Source organism: Accipiter gentilis, chromosome 4 (assembly GCF_929443795.1).
Source record: "Accipiter gentilis chromosome 4, bAccGen1.1, whole genome shotgun sequence".
NCBI classification, from domain to species: domain Eukaryota; kingdom Metazoa; phylum Chordata; class Aves; order Accipitriformes; family Accipitridae; genus Astur; species Astur gentilis.
The window spans coordinates 36,109,188-36,132,083 of NC_064883.1; the positions used below are offsets into that span (position 1 = coordinate 36,109,188).

Here is a 22,896-nt window from a genome sequence, read left to right on the forward strand (position 1 = left end):
CATAATTGCCTCAGGCTTTTTGATAGACTCAGGTGAAAGATATGTGATAAATTTTCCTCCTGTTTGAAAGTCAGACTTCTGAGTTGTATATAAAACACTTTAAAGTGACAAACTTTTAAGCACTGAAATATAAAGAAGTTCCCTACATAAACTCAGTACACTAGGCATCATAGCTGGAACAAGAACTGTTACCAAAACCAGCTGGATCCCAGCGTTGTCTTGTCATATTGCTTGGAAAGATAGAAATATATCAGAATGACTTGGCAACCACTGCTTTCTAGATGTAGTAGAGATACAGTTGAAAATTAATGTTCAGTAGCTGTTCATAGATTTCATTCTTAGAACTGTCTCTGCCATGCCATCTGTGAGTGACAGTATGTTTTCCTCCATCAAGACTCATATAATCCTGTGCACTATGGAACAGTCTAGGCTATGGAAGTCTATATTGGGGTTTTTTGCTAGCTCTGATTTGTGTTTTTGTAGCTGTACCACAACTGAAGAAGTTAACCCCTGGATATAGCAGTGCAAAAGCAACCTGGTGAAACACCAAAATCTCTCTCTTGTCTCATCTCTAAAACCAGTCTATTGCAGAAGTGTTTTCTTTGGTGCCCACGTACCAGGGGTGGGTAGGGGGAGGCCATTTGTTGGTAAAGGAGAGAGGAAGCAGCAAGGCAGCCTGCACCTAAAGCAGTAATTGTGCAGACAAGCTATCTACTTTGTTTCCTGCAAGTGGTAATAGGGACAAGTACATTCCAGGGTTGCTTTTAGGGGGAATATGCATGACAGTGCCATGGTAAGAGCAGTGTTTAATTTACTGTCAGCCGGTACTCCAGATTGTAGTCTGTTCTTGGCCAAGATCTAACTATTTTTAAAGTATTTTACCTCTGTTATTTCTGAAGTGTTTTTTGACTGTCATATTTCAGATTTAAATACAACTCCAGCACTTGCTATTTGATACTTCTCCTGCTTTCAGCTGGGATAGTTAACTGTCTCCCTAGTAGCTGGTACAGTGCTATGTTTTGAGTTCAGTAAGTAAAGAATGTTGATAACACACTGATGTTTTCAGTTATTGTTAGGTAGTGTTTAGACTAAAGTCAAGGATTTTTCAGCTTCTCATGCCCAGCCAGCGAGAAAGCTGGAGGGGCACAAGGAGTTGTCACAGGACACAGCCAGGGCACCTGACCCAAACTGGCCAACGGTGTATTCCATACCATGGGATGTCCCATTTAGTATAGGAACTGGGGAGTGGGGGCTGGGAATCGCCACTCAGGGACTGGCTGGGTGTAGGTCAGCAGGTAGTGAGCAATTGCACTGCGCATCATTTGTACATTCCAATCCTTTTATTATTGCTGTTGTCATTTTATTAGTGTTATCATCATTAGTTTCGTCTTTTCTGTTCTATTAAACCGTTCTTATCTCAACCCATGGGTTTTGCTTCTTTTCCCGATTTTTCTCCCCCATCCCACTGGGTGGGGGGGGGAGTGAGTGAGCGGCTGCGTGGTGCTTAGTTGCTGGCTGGGGTTAAACCATGACAATACTGCAGCTGAAAACCCATTGCTCCTCCCATTACAAATCTAGTGCTTGCTTTGCACTCTACTTATTGTATAAGAACTTACACTTCTTCCTTGTAGAGGCAGTCTTAATATCAGTCAGGCACTGAGGTTTTATGATAGTGCGATGCACTGTTACACTGAAAAACTTCCTTTGATTTCCCACTTTTTCCGGCTTGCATGAGTTAGTCTGTACCATTGTGTGGAGGAAAAGGATTGTGCTATCTTTCCTTGTTGACGTTATTAAGGAATAAGATAACAGCAGTTGGCTCCAAAGAGCAATTGTGTTCTATTATAAAGGCATTTGAGTTAACGTTAGAATCTTGCCAATGTGTATACAGGCTGCTTTTCACCTTGATCTCAAGATTTTTTTTCACGTCAACTGATGTAGAGTGACAAAGTGCCAAGTAGAGTTACACAGTGCTACTCTTGTTTTATAGATGGGCAAGTCCAGTGTACAGAAGCTGAATGAACTTAGGTTGTATAATTTCGAACAGTTGTTATCCAAGCATCATATCTTATGCTCTTAGCTTTGTGGTGCTCTTTTAGATGTAGCTCTGGGGAATAGCAGGTGTTAATCATCCCACATTTTCTAACTAGGAAACTGCAGCGCTGTCAGATCAGGGGCTGAGTATTTTGGCCTAGGAACAGCACTTGCATGTCTGCTTGAGTTGAAACTATTCACGCTTAACCATGTACCTACAAGTTTTGATGACCTTGGGCCAGAAAGCTCAGCAACTTGCAATTGCAAACCTTTTCACATACTATTATAGTGAGTAAAACTATAGAAGCTGTTCTTTTATTTCTAAACAACCACCTTTTATGGTTTTACTTTTACTTTGAGTAAAACTAGGCTTAGGTGTACTGCAATAATCTCTGCTACCTGATTTAAAACAGTGTTACCAAGTACAGTATTCCTTTCTAACAGTGACCATAGGAGCCTCATGTTTTATTACCTTTGAGTGGTGGCTGGGCTGGGGGAAAGGGGTGGCTATCTTGTTCCTCCTGTGCTTGTGTTCTCCTGTTGCTCTCCCTTCTGCACCAGAATCTGTTCTGGAGTCAGACAGGTCAGAAAAAATACGAAGAATGTAGCACTTCTTAAAACAAACAAAATGGTTATAAATGTCAGAAATATATTTTTCAAGATACAAAGCCTTCTTTCTTTGTCTATTCTTATTTTGTGACAATTTAAATTCATGCATGCATCTTGAACCTATCTGGCCTTTATCTGGAAGCACAGTATCCATTGGCAGTAGCAGAATCTTTTGAGGGCTATGGAAAAAGCCTCTTCTGCTTGGTAGCAAATCACAGTATAGCATAAGAAAGGTACTTTTAAATGATGGTCATATCCTAGTTTGCAAAAAACTTTTTTGAAAGTTAGGGGCTTTTAGCAACAGCTATTGGGATGATGCCAAGTTAGAGCTTTGAAGGTGACAGTTATAGGAGACGTTTGTCTTAATAGGCTAACTAAGGTTATGTGAACAGGCACAAAGCTTACTTTGTCACCAGCAGGTGCAAAGTTCCCAGGTTGAAAGAAGTGATTTTGCCATCCCGGTACATCTCAAAGGGAACTAAGCTTCCAACTTTTGGGGAAAGAGCCATAGTGTGTGCTTTATTTGTCAGCGTTTCGAAATAATTATGAAAGAAAAACCTTATTTGTTACAGTACATATATTGGATCCTTCTGTATCTTGCTATAGGTAATTTACACTTTTATAAATAAACTTATAAACTGTTTCCCAATTGTGTTAATTTTCAGGCAAACCGTATTAATTTGATACTATGATTGCCCTTCTGTGCCTTTTTTCCTACTCCAGAACATTAATGTGGATGCAAGTACAAACACTATTCCATCGGGAATTCCTCGAGAGCCGTTGTTGCCAGTTTCTTCTACATTGCCCAGGACGTTTGAAAGGTCTCCTTCGCCATCCCAGTCTTCTGAGTAAGCATTTAACTACATGGCTATAACTATTCTGCTCTAAGTCAAATTCGCATTCTCTGTCATCAGAAGGCTAGGTGGAACATTGTAATTAGCTCTTAAAGTCTTAATCAATGACAGAAATTTTTTGCTGTATATTGTACTTGTAAAGGCAATAAAGCTTAATTTCTGAACAATATCATAACAGTGATTCAGTCATAACAGTAATTCAGCAGACAAAAGTTTAGTGTTGTGTTTTAGTCTCTGCAAGTATTTAAAAGTTTAATGAATACCTGGCTGTATTGTATTTAGATAGCTTTGAAGCATAGCAAGTAAATCCACAATCTGTGGGCAGTACTGTTGTCCATACAATAAAGTTTTCAGTAAGACTTTATTTGGAACCTGCAAATCAAATTGAGGTGTTTGAGTAACAGGTGTAAGATAACTGAATAATCAAATAGTATCAGAATGTCACAAATTACAACTAGCGTCAAGTTCCACAGGAATATTCCTTTTTAATATTTGATAGCATTTTTAAATGCAATGCTAGTCATAATGTGCTAGGCAAATTATAGCTATAACTTCTTATAGTCATACTCAAAGTTTTAGACCAGTTATTAGATCATTCATCTATCCTGAAGTTTCGCTTTTCATGAGCCTTGCTTCCTGCTGGATGCTTACAGGGACTCCAAGGTTGTGGATAAACAGCAGAGAGAGACACAGAGTACAGAAAGGCTTTCTTCTTCCACACTCAGTACTGCATGTAAATCGGTACAAGTCAATGGAGCTGCCATAGTAAGTGACCTTATTATTTCACTTTCTCTTAATGATCCACTTTGATGCATTTAACAGACTATTGCTTCCATTGCTACCCAGTGTTGCTTTATCATATGATCTCAGCATTCTTAAATTTGTGTGTTGGTGACCTCCTGATTACTTGTATGATACAATTATGCAATTAACAGTGCAAAACTGTTCAAGGTAACTTGGCAAATGATAGCTCTTTATCCGAATTCTCTTCTTGATAGTATCATTGAGGTAGAAGCATTAATACATATGATGATATTTAAACCAGAATATTCATTGTCTTTCAGCTGTTTCAGAGTTTTCTTGAATTGGAAGTATTTTGCCCTATCACAGTACTCAATTTTCCTAGCATACCTTTTTGCGTTTTGCCTTGTCTTGAACCTTATTGTCTCTACAGCTTCTGTAAACTTCATACTGTAGCCCTCATCTGCATATTTTAGTGCAGCAGTCTTTTGGGACAAAGACTTTTATCCTTTTTGTTCATAAAAGTAAATAATTTTTTTTCCTCAGGATGCTTTGTTTAATGGTGCTGTTCTGTTTGCTTTTGATTCCACAGGAACTGCGAAAACCTAGTTATGCAGAAATTTGCCAGAGAACAACTAAGGATCCTCCTACATTGCAACCCCAGAAAGAACAGAAGCCAAACACTGTAGCATGTGGGAAAGAAGAAAGAAAGCCCACAGAAACATTAGAGAAAAACAGAGAACCTCCTCCTGCAAAGTCACATCCTGGACAACCCAAAGACCAGAGGAGACAGTCAGGACGCAGATCGTCCCCTCCAGCCGTTGGCAAACGCTTAAATAAAGAACAGAATACCCCTCCGAAATCTCCTCAGTGAAACTAACACCTGGGAGGGATTTGAGAAGAGGTCTGCTTCCCACAAATTAAACCCATGTTCCCACTAAGATACCTGAGAATGAGTTGCTGGTTAGGAGCTTGCAGTGATACTAGGCATATAACAATGCCTGCAAGTTATTTTTCTGTGAAATACTTTTTCCCCTCTTGAACAAACATTCTATTTTTCTGGATATTTCTGGATAGTTGTTCTAAACCTTACATTTAGGTTGGTGCTTAATTGGAGGTGAAGCTTAGTGTGATTATTTTTTTTCAAGATGTAAAATATTTGTCTTTAAAAAAATCAACTTTTTATTAAGCCTCTCTGTGGCTGTGTGAGTGCAAGCTCTGTATAGTGAGTTTTTTCTAAACTGTTAAGCAGAAATGTGCTGCTGCAATATTTTTAATAAACTGGTCTGCAAGTACATATCTAAAGTGTCCAAAAGACTGATAACGGCAGCTAGTGTGTAGAGTGCAAGGAGGTAGATGTATTTTACGAATTAGTATGTGACCTTGAAGATTTTTTTTATTGGGCTGCTGTACTAAGTGTCAGCAAATGAACTTGCACTTTTAGGTTAAAGGAGTAGTTGTTTCTAGCGTTTTTAAAAATTTAATCTTTTTTTGATGTTTTGCACACACAAAATGAATCCTACGGAGCACCATAGCAGTCTTTCTAAAATATTTCCTTTTTTGACTTACTGCAAGCAAGTAACCATCTTCTCACTCCAGAATAAAACTGATGTTATAATTTGCAAATACAAAGCACATTGTGAATAGAAAGAATTAAGTCTGTGAGCTTCTATGGTGGTGAAGCCTGTTAGTGGATGTTATCAGGAGAAAGCACTGTAGCCTTCTTGTGATAACCTTAGCTTCCCTGTGCTTGTAAGGGAGTTAACTGAGTCAGCGCTGTATGTTCTGGTTACCCCTGTGCTCTGTGTAGACTTTTTTTTAAACTCTGCCCCAAGTGCTCTTTGAAAGAGTTCATATCTTAGTCAGCCTTGTGTTGACATCTTCCTGTAACTACAAGCATTGGCATACGGATTTAAATTTTTTCAAGACGTGAGATAATGGTGTTTGTTTTGTGTGGTGGAGGAAGAGATCCCTGATATTTACCTCTGGGATGAGGTTTCTCACACTTATTTACTTTAGAAGTGATGCGCTTTCTGAAGGACAAGGATGCACTAAATTAGCAAGTTTCTAATAAAGTTGAATATAAATTATTTTTGTTTTAAAATGCCTAAAGTTTTTCTTTAAGTGTTTAAACTGCAGGAAGTTCAGACAAAACTCATTCCTGCTGACTATGACAGTACAGTTTATTCCACAAAAATGTTTATTTAAACAACTGATTTTTTTAAAGAATTATTTCCATCCAATATTTAAAGACTTGAATTTTATTTAAACTTGAAAATGACTTTGCCTTAACTTTTGTACAAGACAGCTTAGAGTTAATGAGGTCTGACCCCGTGGAGGGTTAGCGTGAGTGGAATACAGAATTACTCAGTTACAGTATGTATCTATTGTCACTGGTCTTACTGGGTAAACATACTGTAGTACAGGAACTAGCAGCAGTTTTTGTAATATACCTTAAAGATCTTAAACAGTTGATCTTTTTCAGATTGTTGAAAAACCTGTAAATGCAAATAGTCAATACTGTATTAAATATGTGCACTTGGAAGTGTGTGCTTTGCTTGTACAGTTGTAAATAATCAGAACATATAAAAAGGTACCCTAAAGAAAAAATCTGATAAAAATTATTGATATTATAAATGTTGCTGTTGAGCTGGATGTAGATAAACTAAATGTTGTGGTTTGAATATTACTTTAATTTGTTGTTTTTCTTTTTCTTATTTTATTCTGGTGTGCTGAACTGACTCTGCCTCTTCACTGCAAAAGGGAAACGGAACGAAAGTCTTATTTGAAAGCCCTCAAATGTTTTCCTAAGTCCCTCTAAAAACAATCGATTTAACCAATTCAAAAGTGTTCTGCAATGTAAATAGTGAATTTCAGCAGTCAAATTGTAATTTTAAGTCATTAATAAAATCAAATTTAATTGGAAAAAATTTTAGACTGCTACAAAAATATACACAAAGCTTACTTGTCTGCTTTCAAGAATATCAGTGCTTTCCTTAGTGTATGATTCCTAGAACTGTAAAGTAACTGTAGAAGTTGACTCCTGATAAATTTCCTGTTACAAGCATCAATTGGTAACTAGTTGACCTTTTAAATCCAGCCTGTTGTATGCTGCAGAATTGGTCAAAATAGGGCATGCTGGAATCTGTTGATTTTTCTTGTTTAAAAAGCACACTTCGTGAATGCTGTGGGAGGAGATAGGACTCTGACAACATCACCAAAACCGCTCAACTAGTTCTGTCATTGGATTTTTAATATGCTTCTCCTTTCCCCAGTGGCAGTGAAAATGGTAGCTAGATTTGTGTATGGTTTAGGCTGGCTGTATGATTCATTTTGTTTGTCTGCTGCAAGTGAAAGGCTTACCAGCTGCAAACAATCACAAGTGGTTCCTTACAGCGACTGTGTACAGCTAGTCATAATACTCAACTGGTACCTAAGGTAATATAGAGACCAGCGGGATGTGTTGTGCTGTTCTAATGTATTCTGCTGCCATTTGTGCTAGGTCAATACACTGTAATTACTGCTTACCCAGCAACAGTCTGTTGCATCGAAAGTTGAAACCTTCCTCTGATGTGGTTTTTATAGCTTTTTTTTTTTTACAAAAAAAAGTGACACGCCAAATTGCTGTGTAATATACGACCTATCCTTACTGCATTTCACTTTGAGATTTATTATTTTTTCCACTCGGTGACAAAATGGAGTTTTTGGAGTAGAGTTGTGAAGTTGCATGCAGACTGTTGCTACGATACATAGAGAGATTAAAATGAAAAACCTCCCAAAAGCAGTAGCTGAGTTAAAGGTTCAGGGGTACAGTAACTAAAATTGGCATTTTACCTTGTAGGACTGTGTGATGACGCTTTTCATTTTGATAACAAGTCAAAATGGGATCCGAGACTCTTCTTCCAGGAATTTAAAAAAACAAAGATTGCTTTTAAAGCTTAATGTTGTTTCAGATCAGTCCCCCACCATGACACTGTCCTTTGCCACTTAGAAATCTGTGAACAGTGGCAATTTTTTTATGTTGCTGCATTATCCTTCAAAGACTTCAGCAGTTGGCATAGAAAGGCCCTTGTTTGAGTGTGGTGCAGTGTATCACGAGCAACAGCTGACTGTAATGGTGCATACCTATCTCTGTATCTCCTTCTGCTAGCTACAGTTAGGGATTTTTATGTGCTTTGTAACCTATTACACTAATAGCAGCAGACAATCGAAGATTTCTAAGGAGACCTAACAGCTGCCAATTCACGAAATAGAAGTGTAATATGGGAGCCTTCCTGAGGGTTTTTGTTTTTGTTCTTCTTCCATTAAGACTGGAATCAAGCTTACATGTAAACTATCAGTAATTTAAGTTTCCTTTTGTGTCATAAAATGTAAAACTGTCTAATTTGAAAAAAATATGTAGGTTATGAAAAATAAAGATTTAGGCACTGTTGAATTCCTGATTTTTTTAATTAAACCTTTCTTCAGCAGTATTTTTCATTACCTTTTGTCTTTTGCTCCCATTTTTGGAAATTATATATTTCTAATTTGGGGGAAAAAAAATCTTTGCTTGCTTTACTGTTCAGCACAGCTGTTGTAACCATCACCTAAGGCTATGTAGCAGCAGCAAGAACACCTATAATATAATTCTGAAGGCAGCAATATCTATCTCTATTAGGTAACTGTGACTGGTTAACTCTTTTAAAAGCAAACAAAAAAAGCTGATGTGATATTCTGTTTAGTGGAGGTTATCATTTTCATTAGTGGTTTCCTCAAATTAGATAAAGTGTTGGCTTGGTCTTAAATGTGGATATTAAAGTTTGGGTTAGTGCTTTGGTTGCATGGCTCTTGAATCCAGAGGTGTCCTGGGGTTATTTTTTGCTTTGGCTGGTTTTAGAGGTTATCCTGGTCACACCCCTAAGAAAGAAGAGCTTCTGGGATATCCTTCGTCTAAGTAAAAAGATTTATTTTGGAAACACTTGACACACACATACACACACACCCCCTTTTTTTTTTTACCCCTAGGTTTATCTCTCGTTCAGCTATATCTGACCAAGTTTAATAATAGACATAAGCATGGAAGTAGTAACAATTACTGTGTTTTATAAATGTCTTGGGAAGTATTGCAGTGTTATTCTTCAGGCTGGATAGCCTGTAAGCTGGACAGGTTAGGCTGCTTGCTGCTTTATTTCCCCACGACTGTCTGCTCAACAGAGTAGGGCAATACAGGAGCACCCGTGTACACTGGGCACTGCAAGTTTCTCCATGTTAGAAAAGTCAGTTAAACATTAGGCTTTGGTGGTGACGTGGACTACAAGGACTTGAAGACAACCAATTTTCACAGTATCCTGTTCTGCCCTTGGAACTCAGCTTTACTTAATGGGTAAAAATGCATGGATATTTGTCAGCAATGTTGCCGTAATCCTAGTGTGGCTCTTCAGGGCCACCCCAGCTTTGGCAGAAATTGGAGATTTATTTGTTCACACAACAAAATTGGGCAGTGTCCCCTTTGTGCTAGTTTTCCCCAATACAAAGTGATGTTTAATGATGGCTCCACCAATGTTCATGTTGAACAAATTGTTTCGTTTCCTCTTGGGCATGAGGAGGAAGAGTGACTATGGAAAATTACATGCGATTAATGTAATCCAGAGATTACTTATTGTCACAGAAACTGTGACTCATTGCATTTTGATGCTAAGGCTTCTTTAGGAAAAAAAAAAAGATTTTATGAAGTTTTAAGTTTTCTAATATGCTTTTACTTCACAAGCCTCTGGGATTTAAAGCCTCTTATTCTGTTGATTATCATGGCCAGGCTTTTATGAGTGCAACTGCTTAAGTCAGGGAAGCGATTGAATTTCAAATTCTGCTCCTTTATAGGTGGAAGTAACGTTACCCACTTCATCTCTGCTTTTGAGAGAATAAGCTGTGTAGCAGTATAGAGCCCTGGTGCCATCTGGCTAGAGTAGCTCTGTTACTGCAACATCCACTCCCAGCATGAATATACACCTTTCATGTAGTTCAATGTTCAACTGAAGTTGATCAAGTAGAAATTTGCTCCTATTGAAGTGGTGCAAGGAATACTGTTAACTGAACTGTTATGCCAAATAAGCACAAAAATGCTGTGAAGAGGCTGGCCTACCTGAGCTGGGCCGTGTCCTTCTGTCCGTCGGCTCCCTCGCGTCAGCACGTTGCCCTGTCTGAAAAGTAACCGAGAAAGAGGAATGGATCAGAAGCTCTTGTCGTACCATCAGCAGAATGGAGGAGGGGCAGCAGCTGAAGCAAACTGAGTATTTGTACAACTAGCTTATGAGGAATGGAAGGTAAAAAGTTTTGGCTTAACTGTAGCCTTGCTTGCTCAGGTGGGCATGACCCAACTCATCAAGCTTGGTCACTTTTGAGCCTTATTTTCACAATGGGAAAAAGAGAGGAGAAAAGGTCTGGTTTTTGCTTTAGCCTTTCTGGTTATTCTGAGGTACAAGCTGTAAACGTGCTAAATCTTGACTCTTGTCTCATGGTGATAACTCTCAGGAGTCTTTGTGCATTGACTTGTCACAACTGGTTTGGGAGCAGTTCACTGTTTTGCAAAATGGAGGGCAAAACATGTATGTGCTTGGGGAAGGGAGTCTAAGAGAAAACCGCCGCCTAATCCCTCTTAATTTCTCATCAGTTTGAAGAGCAAATTGCTTTGTGTGCTTGTGTTACGCACGTATGGTGCGGAAACCATCCTGCAGTCTGATAGCTTTACATTCCATTTACTGTAGGCAGATGGTGTCTGCTGAGCAGTAAATCTGCCATGGCTAAGGATGCTCTGAGGAAGGAGGGCTAAATGGATGAATTTAGAGTTGTAAAACATACCAAAGCTGGAAAGATCTGTGAAATCTACGTGGAAGGAATTATTGATACCTAATGAAACGTGTCTAATATTAGTCTTCCAAAACTGGAGGCGAAGTCGTATGCGTGCTCTACGTGCAGCTTGAGATGTCAGCCCAGGCAGAACAAGTGAGCAAGGTTCAGCAGGTCTAGCCTGACTGACTCCTCTCCAAGGTTGGGAGTGTTTTCCAAGAACTACAGTTCGTAGGCTGTAGCACATGTGAGAAACCTTCATTGCTCTTGCTTCTGTGTCTCCGACTTCAACGTACGTAGTTTGGGCTTTGGATGCTAGTGTGCAGCTCGTGCAGCAGAGCTGGCTCTCGATGCTGCAGCGGCTCGCAGCTCCCACCATCCAGCCCGGCGTGGCGTGGGAGGCAGCCACGGGCCTTGCCGGGACAGGAGGGTGGCAGGATGCGCTCTGTGGTGGGAACAGAGATTTTGGAGATGGGCAGTTAAATAGGTTCTCTGGGGGAGAAGGCCTGTTTCCTAGATGATGCTTCTCGGGGATCTGCGGTGTCTGGCTAGCCTTGCTGACACAGTTTCTTACTCCTCCGCAAGGAGGAATGTCGTTTCTATCTTGTTTCTCTTTAGAAAGAGCATGTGTAAGATTTTTTTAGTCATTTTCCCTCTCCTGGTATATTCTTCTCCTTCTCCTTTAGTGATTCAGTGCTCTCACTCTTGAGAGCTGCATTGCTTGTGGAAGACGGCGGCTGTTGATCCCTGCTCCTAAGAAATACACCTATTTTCAGAAATACAATAGGCTCAGCATTTTGGAACATTTCGGTTCGCTGGAGTTTTATTTTTTTTGTCCCACTTGTTAGAGCAAATTTGGTACTCAAAAGAGGATTATCTTGCTATGTGTCAGTTCTTAGTCTCTAGGTTCCCAAACTATTATGTATACAATAAATTCCAAAACAGTATGCTCTATCTTTGAATATTTATAGCTGTCGCTGGGTTTATGGCGTTTGTCAGATACTGCGTTCTTCATTTCTATGTTTGCTGGAATCTGTGTCTTTTCAGCACACCGGCAAGTGCTAGCTCCATCTTCTGTAGCGTGACTCATGGTGGTACTGAGGGAAGATGTCTGCCTTTGAAGCTATGGCAAATAAGCGCTGGAGAGACCTGTTGATTCAGACAGTAGACACTGAAGTGACGGATGTGCTGGAGTGATTTTCTCAGGGAATTTGATTGCTGGGACTAGCAATCAAATGCTTCCTTGGTAGCAAATGCTGTTTCAGATAAACCTCTGAATTTTACTTTTTGTTTGAATTAGCTCTTCCCATGGAGACCTAAGCTCAGCCATGCTGGCTGCCATCCTGTGTACTGATGCACACTTTCATCTTAGCCTAGAAAATCTGAAGGCAGCCACACTGGGTTGGACACATGGAAGTTAGTTAGGTACTGGGTTTAATGTACATTGAGCTTGAAAATCAAAAAAAAACAAGAGATGCTCTTTGGAACTGGTTTTTAGTTCTGACATGGAAAAGGAGATATAGGTACCACAAGTGGTTCCAGAATGGGAAGGTAGGGAAGTACAGCAGAGCCGGCCTTAGCAAGTCATGCAGACAGTGCGCTGCATGCTTCACCGTTCAGCTGTGGCAGGCGCTGCTGTTTCAGTGGTTCTGACATCCTAAGATGCAGAAGATATTAGCAGTGTTTTGGTGTGAAAAGTCTCTGCCTCTTCTGCATCAAATGACGTAGAATTGTCTGAAACCAGAGGTACTTACCCTTTTCCTGTAACTTCAAGCTGTAGTTTCTATCGAAGGTTGGTCTTTAACTGTAAGAGGGTGAGTTGCTGATGTTTATCTATTGTATTGCTGGCTATGATACACCAAAGGTTCATTTTGTTGACCTGAATGTTGTAGGCTTGGTGATCTTGACAGGCTGGAGAAATGTGCCAAAAGAAACCTTACGAAGTTCAACAAAGGGACATGCAAAGTCCTGCAGCTGGTGAGGAATAACCCCATATATCTGGGGGGTCACCAGCTGCAAAGCAGCTTTGCAGAAAAGGACCTAGGGGGTCCAGGTGGGCAACAAATTGGACATGAGCCAGCAACGTGCCCTCACAGTACAGAAGGCCAACAGCGTCCTGGGCAGCAGGAGCAGGAGCATTGCCACCAGGTCGAGGGAGGTGATCCTTCCCCTCTGCTCAGCACTGGTGAGGCCACACCTGGGGTGCTGGGTCCAGTGCTGGGCTCCCCAGTCCAATAAAGTCATGGACATACTGAAGTGAGTCCAGTGAAGGGCTGTGAAGATGATTAAGGGATTTGGAGCGCCTGTCATACAAAGAGAGTCTGTGAAAGCTGGGACTGTTCAATCTGGAGAAGAGACAGCTCAGGGAGATCTTACTCATGTGTACAAATACCTGATGGGGGGACTAAAGACGATGGAGACAGACTCTTCTCGGTGGTGCCCGGTGACAGTGCAAGAGACAATGGGCACAAACTGAAACAGGGAAATCTGTTCAGGCAGAAGAAACGCCTTTTTTGCTCTAAGGGCAATTGAACACTGGTGCAGGTTGCCCAGAGAGGTTGTAGGGTCTCCATCCATGGAAATACTCAAATTCTCACCTGACACAACCCCGATTCCCCTGCTCTGCCTGCCCCTGCTTTGAGCAGGGGTTCAGACAGGATGATCTCCAGAGGTCCCTGCCAACCTCAACTGGTCTGGGATTTTGTGACCCAGCTGCTAGCTGGGAAGGGAGAGAGTCTTGCTTTGGCTTAGTTGTTGATAGAAAAATTCAGATCATACTGTTCATTGAGCAGTCTAATCCCCAGTGAGAACCACTGTTAGATCTTCATGCAGAGCCCCTTGGAGATGAAGTTCAGCTCCTTTGCTCTGGTTTATTAGCAGACAGTTTTCAATGTGGGTTGGGTTTTTTCCTGTCATGTTGTGAAATAACAGTTCATACTTGATGCATTTTATTAACTGTCTTTCAAAGCCATCAACAAACGTATCATAAAGGTGAAATCTTCTGAAGACTATATTATTTAATAGCTTGTTTTAAAGCATCTAAATTGAATGACCAAATTTGAACAAGAACTCAAATTTCTACAGAAAATGGTAACGTTCCCATAATATTTCCCCAAATTCCATCTAGCTGTTCCACTTGCATGTCAAAATGGAACTTGGGTAACTGGTCCAAATTCTGACTATTGACCAGTTTACAACATTTGCCATTATTGCCCTTTTAGGAACAAAGGTAACAAAAAGCAATGCCATGGATAGGTAGGGCCAAGGACTGACAGAAGATGCTGGTGGTTTATGGCAGCATCTGCCACTGTCATTACCAAATAGATACCAAGCAGTCATAGAGTCTTGCTAGTGTGACATGATGCTTACATGCAGATGGGGATCTCCCTGTGCCTTCCAAGTTCTTCGAGCATGTCCTGTCAGGACATGTTTGTCTGTGGGTCCTCAGGCCATGGGCAATCCTGCTGATTCAGCAGCACTAATGGGGTGCTCCACAACCACCTTCAGGTGTTTGGCAGCATTTCCAGGGACACCTACATGTTTTCTGGCTTGATTCTATTTCTGTAAGAACTGGTGGTTTAAAAATAAATAAAAGGTACTGTCCAGAAAACAGAAACAAAGCAGAGTGCAGGGGAAATGATGTGCTTTGCACCAGGCTTAGCCAGGTGACTGTAGGAGATGTGAGCACCATGACTGCAAGTCACTTCTTCACTGAGAGGTATAAAAAGTTTTGTTGGTCTCCTCTGCTTCTTACAATGTCTTTCCATCCCTAACCAACAGCTGCCAAGTCAGACTGAGCTCAGCATGGTAAAAAATCCCAAGCAAATGACACTAGAATAGCCCTGTAAGCAGTTAAATGGGAGATTGTGTTAGGCTGTTGTCTGCTAATACAGCATAAAAGAGCAAGGAATGTGTATGTAATATGCAGAAATTAAGTTATAAACTACTAGGCAGTGGTTGGGACTCAGCTTGCGGATGTACATAAATTGAATTGTCTGCTTCGTCCGTGGAGATCAGATCAATAGGCAATGGAGCCTGGAGAGCTGTTCATCTGCATCTTCATCAGCTGAATTTTGATCCTGCATCTTGATCAGCTTAAGTAGCTCTTCAGGCTCCAGTGAAATATGAGGACACACATATACACAGTTTGTGTAGACACCTGTAGCTGGATGTCTTGATCTGTGAACTCAATTTCACACATGAAAATAGCCAAGTGATACAATTCTTTATTAATTTAAAACTACATAGCACATTTTTAGTGGCCTGAATGACAGTTAATTGATAGTCTTTGTTTGGAAGCAGCTGCAACTCATAGCATGTTTTGGATTTGCGGTTAAATCTTTTCCTAGATGCAGATTCAGTAAAAACTATAGAAACATAGAGTAATTCTGGTCTGAAGGGATCTCATGAGGTCTTTGGTCCAACATCTTGCTCAAAGGGGGATCAGAGCAGGTTTCTTATGGCATTACCCAGTTGGGTCTTGAAAACCTCCAAGGATGGAGACTGCACAACCGCTCTGGGCAATCTGTGCCAATGTTTGACTGTCCTTATGGGAAAGGAGTTTTTTCTTAAACCCTTCCCTCTCATCCTCCCTCTGCCCTGCTGTACAGAGTCCAGTTCTGTTTCCTTGATGGCTCCCTATAGGTATGGGGGGGCTGCAGGTAAGTTTCCCCAAAGCCATCCCATCTCCAGGCTGACCAGTCCCAGCTCCCTCAGCCTCACTGCCCATGGCAAGTGCTCCAGCCCCAGCCACCCTGGTGATCTCCTCTGAACTGGCTCCAGTTTGCTGATGGTTTTCCTTTTATCGGGGCCCAAAACTGGACCCAATACTCTAGCTGCGGTCTACCTTCCAGCGGTTTTCCAAGCAAAGGAGAATAATTCTAGTTGTCTCTTGCTTTTGCATAACTGGAGACTTAGAAAATTTCTGAAGTCCCCTTCTTTTAAGAGGTTGTGTAACATTTGACGAAGTCTGAAGTAAGTCACAGTGGCTGCTTATAACCCTGATCACTGCTTCTCAAAGTTGATAAGTACTTGTTGTTTGGGTTTTTTCTTGTACCCAGTGGCTGCTATTATGAGACAGTAAATTTTTGAAAGTATGGATTGCCGTCTCAGTGTAATAGGGAAAAAAAGTCTAGAAGAGCCTTCAGGAAATTAGTCTATTGCCTTGCTTTTGTTCCCTCCATGCTAGACAGATGATTTATTATGTTTATTTTGTTTCTACAATGGAAACTACCTTCCCAAGCAATCTAGTCCAGTGTTGTCCTGTCCTACCCTGCTCCCAGCCTCCTCCCCTATTCCCCTTCAGCTGGCCACCCTGGGACACAGGGAAGGAGTCTGAACAGGGCATGAGCAGGGGCAAAGGGAAGGACAGACGGGGAAAAGCTGAAGAAATTTACAGTCCGGAAGAATGAGGCTTTTGTTCCTTTTGCTGCGAGGAGGGTTTCAATACACCGCACACCCCTGTGTGCCAGCAGCAGCAGAGCACCGTGGCCAGCAATGCAGGGAGATTGCACAGGCTGGCCGGTCGAGCTGACCTGCTGCCCCACCAGCCTGTTCCTGCTGACCCTGCCACTGGCAAAAATGGCTGCATTTTTTTTAATGTCTCTTGCAAACAGCGCTGGCTCAAGTGAGATGCTTTGCTGATGGGGTGGGTTGACCCTGGCTGGACACCAGGTGCCCACCAAAGCCGCTCTGTCACTCCTCCCCTCAGCTGGACAGGGGAGAGAAAACAGACCAAAAGGCTCACAGGTCGAGATAAGGACAGGGAGAGATCACTCACCAATTACCATCACAGGCAAAACAGACTCATCTTGGGGAAATTAGTTTAATTTATTACCAATCCAATCAGAGTAGGGTGATGAGAAATAAAACCAAATCTTAAAACACCTTCCCCCCACCCCTCCCTCCTTCCCAGGCTCAACCCCACTCCTGTTTTTTTCTACCTCACCCCACAGCAGTGCAGGGGGACGGGGAATGGGGTTTGGGGTCAGTTCCTCGCACGTCGTCTCTGCCGCTCCTTCCTCCTCAGGGGCGGGACTCCTCACTCATCCCCTGCTCCACCGTGGGATCCCTCCCACCGGAGACAGTTGTCCATGAACTTCTCCAACGTGGGTCCTTCCCACTGCTCCAGCGTGGGTCCCCCGCAGGGTCACAAGTCCGGCCAGAAAACCTGCTCCAGCGTGGGCTCCTCCCTCCACAGGTCCTGCCAGGAGCCTGCTCCAGCGTGGGCTTCCCACGGGGTCACAGCCTCCCTTGGGCACCCACCTGCTTCGGCGTGGGGTCCTCTCTCCCCGGGCTGCAGGTGGAGACCTGCTCCCCCGTGGACCTCCCTGGGCTGCAGGGGGACAGCCTGCCTCACCAGGGTCTTCCCCACGGGCTGCAGGGGAATCTCTGCTCCGGCGCCTGGAGCATCTCCTCCCCCTCCTGCTTCACTGACCTGGGGGTCTGCAGGGTTAGTGCTCTCTCATCCCACTCCTCTCTCTGCTGCAGGTTTCCCTTCTTAAATCTGTTCTCCCAGAGGCACTACCACTGTTGCTGATGGGCTCAGCCTTGTCCAGCAGCGGGTCCGTCTTGGAGCTGGCTGGCATTGGCTCTGTCGGACACAGGGGAAGCTTCCAGCAGCTTCTCACTGAAGCCACCCCTGTAACCCCCCCACTACCAAAACCTTGCCACACAAACCCAATACAGATGACACTGAAGTAAGAGAATCATTCCCTGTTGGCATTTTAAAATCCGGTGTATAAAAAGTAATATAATAGTAGTGCTGGTTTGCATTTCAGTTGCTATTTAATCTGGTCAAAGAGAAGAAGCAGAGAACTTGTACAGCATGATTTATGTCGTCTTCAGTGTTTTGGCACTTATTTCAGCTGTATGTATTATAAAAACCAAAGACCGTATTTCTTCAACCTTAAGAGTGACTCTTGGCCAAAGATGTATCATAGTAAAGTAACGTTCCAAATGCCTTTTTGACTGCATCTGAGAATACTTTGCTAGATGGAGCAGTTGCTTTCTCAAAGTGTTCTTCTTCACAGACTAGGAAATTAGCCCTGTCTTATAAATACACTTCTAGTGCATTAAACCATTGACAAATGCAGCGTAGCCATTCTAAACTAATTTGTCTTAAGTGGGCATCTGATGACTCAATTTATCTGAACTTAGTCATTGAGATGTGGCTCAGCTGCTCTGTTCAAAGGAAATCATCTGGATGCATCTGCTGTTTCTTGCTCTCAGCACTGGTTTAGGACTGTACAAAAGAGGGCCAAACTAACTCAAATAAGCTTGTATTTGATAGAGACAAAGAGCTTACATGGGGTCAATTGCTGCACATTGCCTGTTCCCTGGTGGTAACTGTGAGTCTAAGCCAAAAGGTCTGGAGAGAAAGCAGTATTCTTTCAGGAGAGTGTCTTTCAAAAGAAATAGCCACCAATGTTGCTAAATCAACTTCGTGTCTCTCAACCACTCTACTTCTACTTAAGGCAATCCTTAAAAAAAAGGGATTTGCCAGAGCTAGGAAATTGCCATGCTATTTAGAGTACGTTGATTCTTAAAATTACTAAATATGATATTAAATACTAAATTATCAGTGCCAATTCTCTTTGACCATGGGCAATGTGTTTTTTTACTAAGCAAGAAATCTGCAGATAAGGATTTGAAGGATCCTTTCATATTTTACAGTATTTAAGAGATTGTCCAGTTACACAAATATTCTTGGACATAAATTGCATAGCAGCCTGGCACACCAGCCTTCTCCCACTGGCTTGCGGTGGAGAGCTCTATGTGTTGCTTCTCAATGTTCTTCTCCATGGGAGGCCCAAGTGAACTATCCGCAAGATGTCAGCTTCTACCCAGAGAGATGCCAAAGCTGTTTGTCGTTAGTGATACAAAAAATCATTTCATGAAGCACTTCACAGAGATGCCTGCAGTATGTTCTCATGTGTAGATATCTAAACGAACACCATGTATCACACTGCCTTTTGTTAAAGAGGCTTAGCCTGTACTGGGGAAGCTTTACTGATATTTTAAGAAGGAAGCACCAATTCTTTGACTAAAAGACTGTTTTTACAAATACAAAGAAAATTAATACTTTCGTGCACATTTTTAATGAGTTTACATCTATTAGCTTCTCTTGCCCTTTATTTAGGGAGACAACTGGCTGATTAAATCACCCCCCCCCAATCCTACCTCAGGCTCTGGAGTAGAGGTTAGACCCATGCTGCTGGGCTTCAGCTTTGGCTATTTTCTGACACCGAGGAGGGAATTTCCAGACCTCTCCAGGCTAATGTTATTTTTGGTGATCTGGGCTATAATTAGGCTTTCAAGAAGACTTGCTGGGAGATCTGACTTGAGCTAGTAAGAGCTAGCTTATTGCCAGGGCCAAATAAGAGTCTGCTGGTTATGGCTGCGGGGTGAGGAGGCTTTAGTCCTCCCTGTTTCTGGCAGTGTTACCGGAAAGCAGGATTAAAATGGAGATGTGTAGGGCACCTAGTAGAGCTAGGATTGGACAAACACCCCTGTGTTGTCGTGTATCCCTTGGCTGGGAATAGAGCATAGCAGCCTTCCATCTAGGTTAAGGTTTTTTTAGTTTCTTCAGTCTCCTGAGGCTAAGGAATGGTGATCATGTTTCCACGTTAAGTGAGCTGAAATGACAGCTTTTTGATGGCTGGGAGCAAAGCTAGATCTGTGCTTGTGGGTGTAGAGCTACCCAGGATCAGTAGCTGCAGAGACCTCTCTGGGGTAACTTTAGTCATGGGGCTTGTAAGCCATGGGCTGGATGGTGAGGTGGCATTCATTCCTGCTGCAACAGGTATTTTTGGGGCTTCTCCCAACAGGGTTTGGGCGGGCATGAGTAGGAGGTTGCCGTTACACTGCTTTGGGTTTATGCAAGGGATTAACTTCAGCACCAGCTCCAGGCTGTTGTAGCTCTCCCTGAGGAGACAGGTATCATTATTCACTGGAACAAAACATTTAGGCATTTCAACATGGTTTATGGGATAGAATTATTTTCTAATCAAACCGTGCAAGCTTAAAATGCTAGGTCACTGTGTACATGTACCTGAATAACTGCTGCTCACCTGAGACTTTGCAGTCTTCCCAAATCTGGTCATTAAGATTTCCAAACCTCAGCTGTCCTCTCCCTGTAAAGTTACATGTTTTCACAGTACAAAAAATACTGTAATTAATGCTATTTTATAAAATAAAAAAAAGAAGCAGGAGGGCTGAGTTTTCACTGGTCAGGGATAGTGCAGAGTGATAAAGGACTTGCTGTGGGATCTGTTGCCTGATTGTCTACGACATTTATTATGCAGCTGATCTAGACCATGCTGGTTCCTTCTGGCCTTCAGTCTACAAATCTCTGCAGAAACACCCCCTGCCCCGCACTCTCTCAAGCAGATGGTTAGGCAGATGAAGAGCAGAGATGTGCTACTTCAGCAAGCGCCTTGTTGGTGCCAGAATTTTAAAAAGCGAGTTGGAGGAAGGAAAATGTGCAAGAAAAGTGCAACAGAATGGGCTGAAACTTCCCAGTAAGGAGCTCTGTGCTGGAAGAACATGCAGGTTGGTGACTGGGGAGGACCGAGGTCTGTGGATCAGTGAATTGACTCTAACTGAAGGAAAAACAGGAAAGGAGGGAAAAGTGTGCCCCTGAGGTGTGATGGGCTGGGATGGTCTCTGCTCTGTTGAGCATATTGCTCATCTCTCCCTGGCATGGCGGGGGGTGGGGTGGGGGTGGGCAGTTTGCACTGCTTCCCTGTGTTAGATGAGGATAACAACATCAGTTGAGAGTCCCTTTAAATACTGTGGCACAAAGGACACATAAGCATCTCAGACAAGTGTGAATTTTGATATGTCAGGTGGGAAAATTAAAATGACAGAGAAGGCAGCTGAGAAGAGGGATGGTAGCTGGGATCACAGTGATTTTAGCAATGTCTAGCAGAGAGAAAAGGATACTGACAGGTCAGGAAAAAACCCAAGGATACAGGAAGTGGTTTATCAGCTGAGACAGAGGAAAGCCCTCTGTAAGTGCCGTAGCTCTGGGATTTGTCATGGATTTGGGAGAGATGAATTATAGCTGATCCCAGAGCCCTGAGAGATGTTGTCTTGCACAAGACACCTTCAGCACGATAAAGTCCATTAATAAATACCGCAGCACTGAATGTATTCTGCCACTTATTGGCATGAGAAGTGACCTTTTTGCTTTCTTCCTCTCCCCCTGGGAGCCTGATGGGCTGCGATAACCCACTTAGTGGGTGTGTGGGCGGCAGGTGATGGCGTCAGAGTGACGAGAGGGAAGCGGCTCATGCCATATCCTTAGTGCTACGGCACTCTAAAAATAAACGCCGTCTCATGTTGGGAGCCTCTGGCTGTGCCTCGGCTCTTCTTGGCTGTTCCTCTCCCCGGCGTCTGTCAGTGCTGCTCTGCGGCAGCTGATGCACTGCGCTGCCTCCGAAGCATCTGAGTCACCGGGGACGGGGCTACAGGGAATGGGATGTTTTTGCACAGCCGGGGACATAGAGGAGCCATGGAGCCATCATTGGGCCCCGCCGCTGAAATTTCAGGCACGAGGGCACCTGCAGCAAGCAGCTCCTCTGGGTGCCAAGCTTGGAAGCAGACAGTCGGCCTCATCCCAAATCGGCACCGGCGGCAATGGACGGTAGGGTGGGTTTAATTCAGTGTATCTGGCACAGGTCGGCAAAACCGTGCTGGATGAAGGAGCATCTTTGCTGCAGAGCTGGGGCAGGCACGCAGCTGAGCTAGCTCAGGTAGGAGGAGATCCCAGGCAGGGCCTGACCAAGGACGGAACCAGAGGTGGTGGAAGCAGTGGAAGGTGGCTACTTCCACGGACTGCGTCAGGTCCCTGCTGTACTCACCACCCAATGCTCTCAGCGTGCGCAAACAAGGGCTGTGGCCGTGCGGTCCCCGCTGTGCGGCTCTAACGGGCAGCACGCTTCCACAGCTCACCGTGGGGTGCAGCAGTGGAGGGCATGGCGTGGGGCTTGGGGGAGCTGGCATGTTCACCTTGGGACGGGAAGGCTTATCTGGAGAGGTGACACTTCGACAGGTGACTTATTTACACGTAGGAACTGTAGGGTGGTTTCTGCAAACACAGACATGAGAAGTGAAAGAGAACAAAACAGAAAATAAAACCCAGGAGGACAGTGTTGCTGTAAGAAGAACACACGCATCATCGCTGTAAGAGAAACACACGGACCATCGTCTCCCTTTCTCCCTTGCTTTCCTTGTATTTCAATGATGGGCCCAGCGCGTCAGCCACCCAGAGCGCTCCAGCCCTGGTGCCAATGGGTGACTACTGGGGCAAGCTGGGCTGGGAAGGGAAGAGGCTGCATTTGGGCTACGGTGTTCACGTAATCAGTGAGACTTGCAGCTGCTCGGTGGGTCCTGCTGCTGCTGAGATCCTCATCACCCTGCCCATGGAGTCGTCACTAGCTCTTTATCCATCACCTACGTGGTTCCTGCTACATCTTTTCTCCAGTCCTGAGCTGGGACTGTTCAGCCTGGAGGAGAGAAACTGAAGGGGGATCTTATCTGTGTGTATAAATACCTGCTGGGGGGAGTAAAGTAGACAGAGCCAGGATCTCCTCAGGGTATCCAGAGAACGGATGAGAGGCAATGGGCACAAGCTGAAACACAGGAAATTACACTGAAAGATAAGAAAAAGCTTTTTTATGGTGAGGATGGAGTCCTGTTTGTAGGAGAATGTGAGGAACTAATTGAACAAATAAACAGACCAAGAGAAGCTGCCATTTAAACCTGAACTTCTCACTCTGTGACACTGAACAGCTCGTTACCTTGCAGGGCTTGGAGCTGAGAGGTTAACACA

At 43.2% G+C, this 22,896-nt stretch overlaps 1 protein-coding gene and 1 long non-coding RNA gene across 5 annotated transcripts in view; both read left to right on the forward strand.

Annotated features, from left to right (window-relative positions):
• The window catches only part of LARP4B (La ribonucleoprotein 4B), a 60,344-nt gene extending 51,671 nt beyond the window's left edge, over positions 1–8,673 (forward strand). For all 4 annotated transcript variants that reach the window (XM_049798799.1, XM_049798796.1, XM_049798797.1 and 1 more), the window contains exons 15-17: positions 3,367–3,491; positions 4,151–4,262; positions 4,831–8,673. In XM_049798799.1, the coding sequence (XP_049654756.1) occupies positions 3,367–3,491; positions 4,151–4,262; positions 4,831–5,112 (519 nt within the window). In that variant the 3' untranslated portion in view covers positions 5,113–8,673. The remainder of the gene's footprint in view (positions 1–3,366; positions 3,492–4,150; positions 4,263–4,830) is intronic.
• The window catches only part of LOC126037894 (uncharacterized), a 158,716-nt gene that overhangs the window by 133,774 nt on the left and 2,046 nt on the right, over positions 1–22,896 (forward strand). The gene's annotated exons all lie outside the window — the stretch shown is intronic.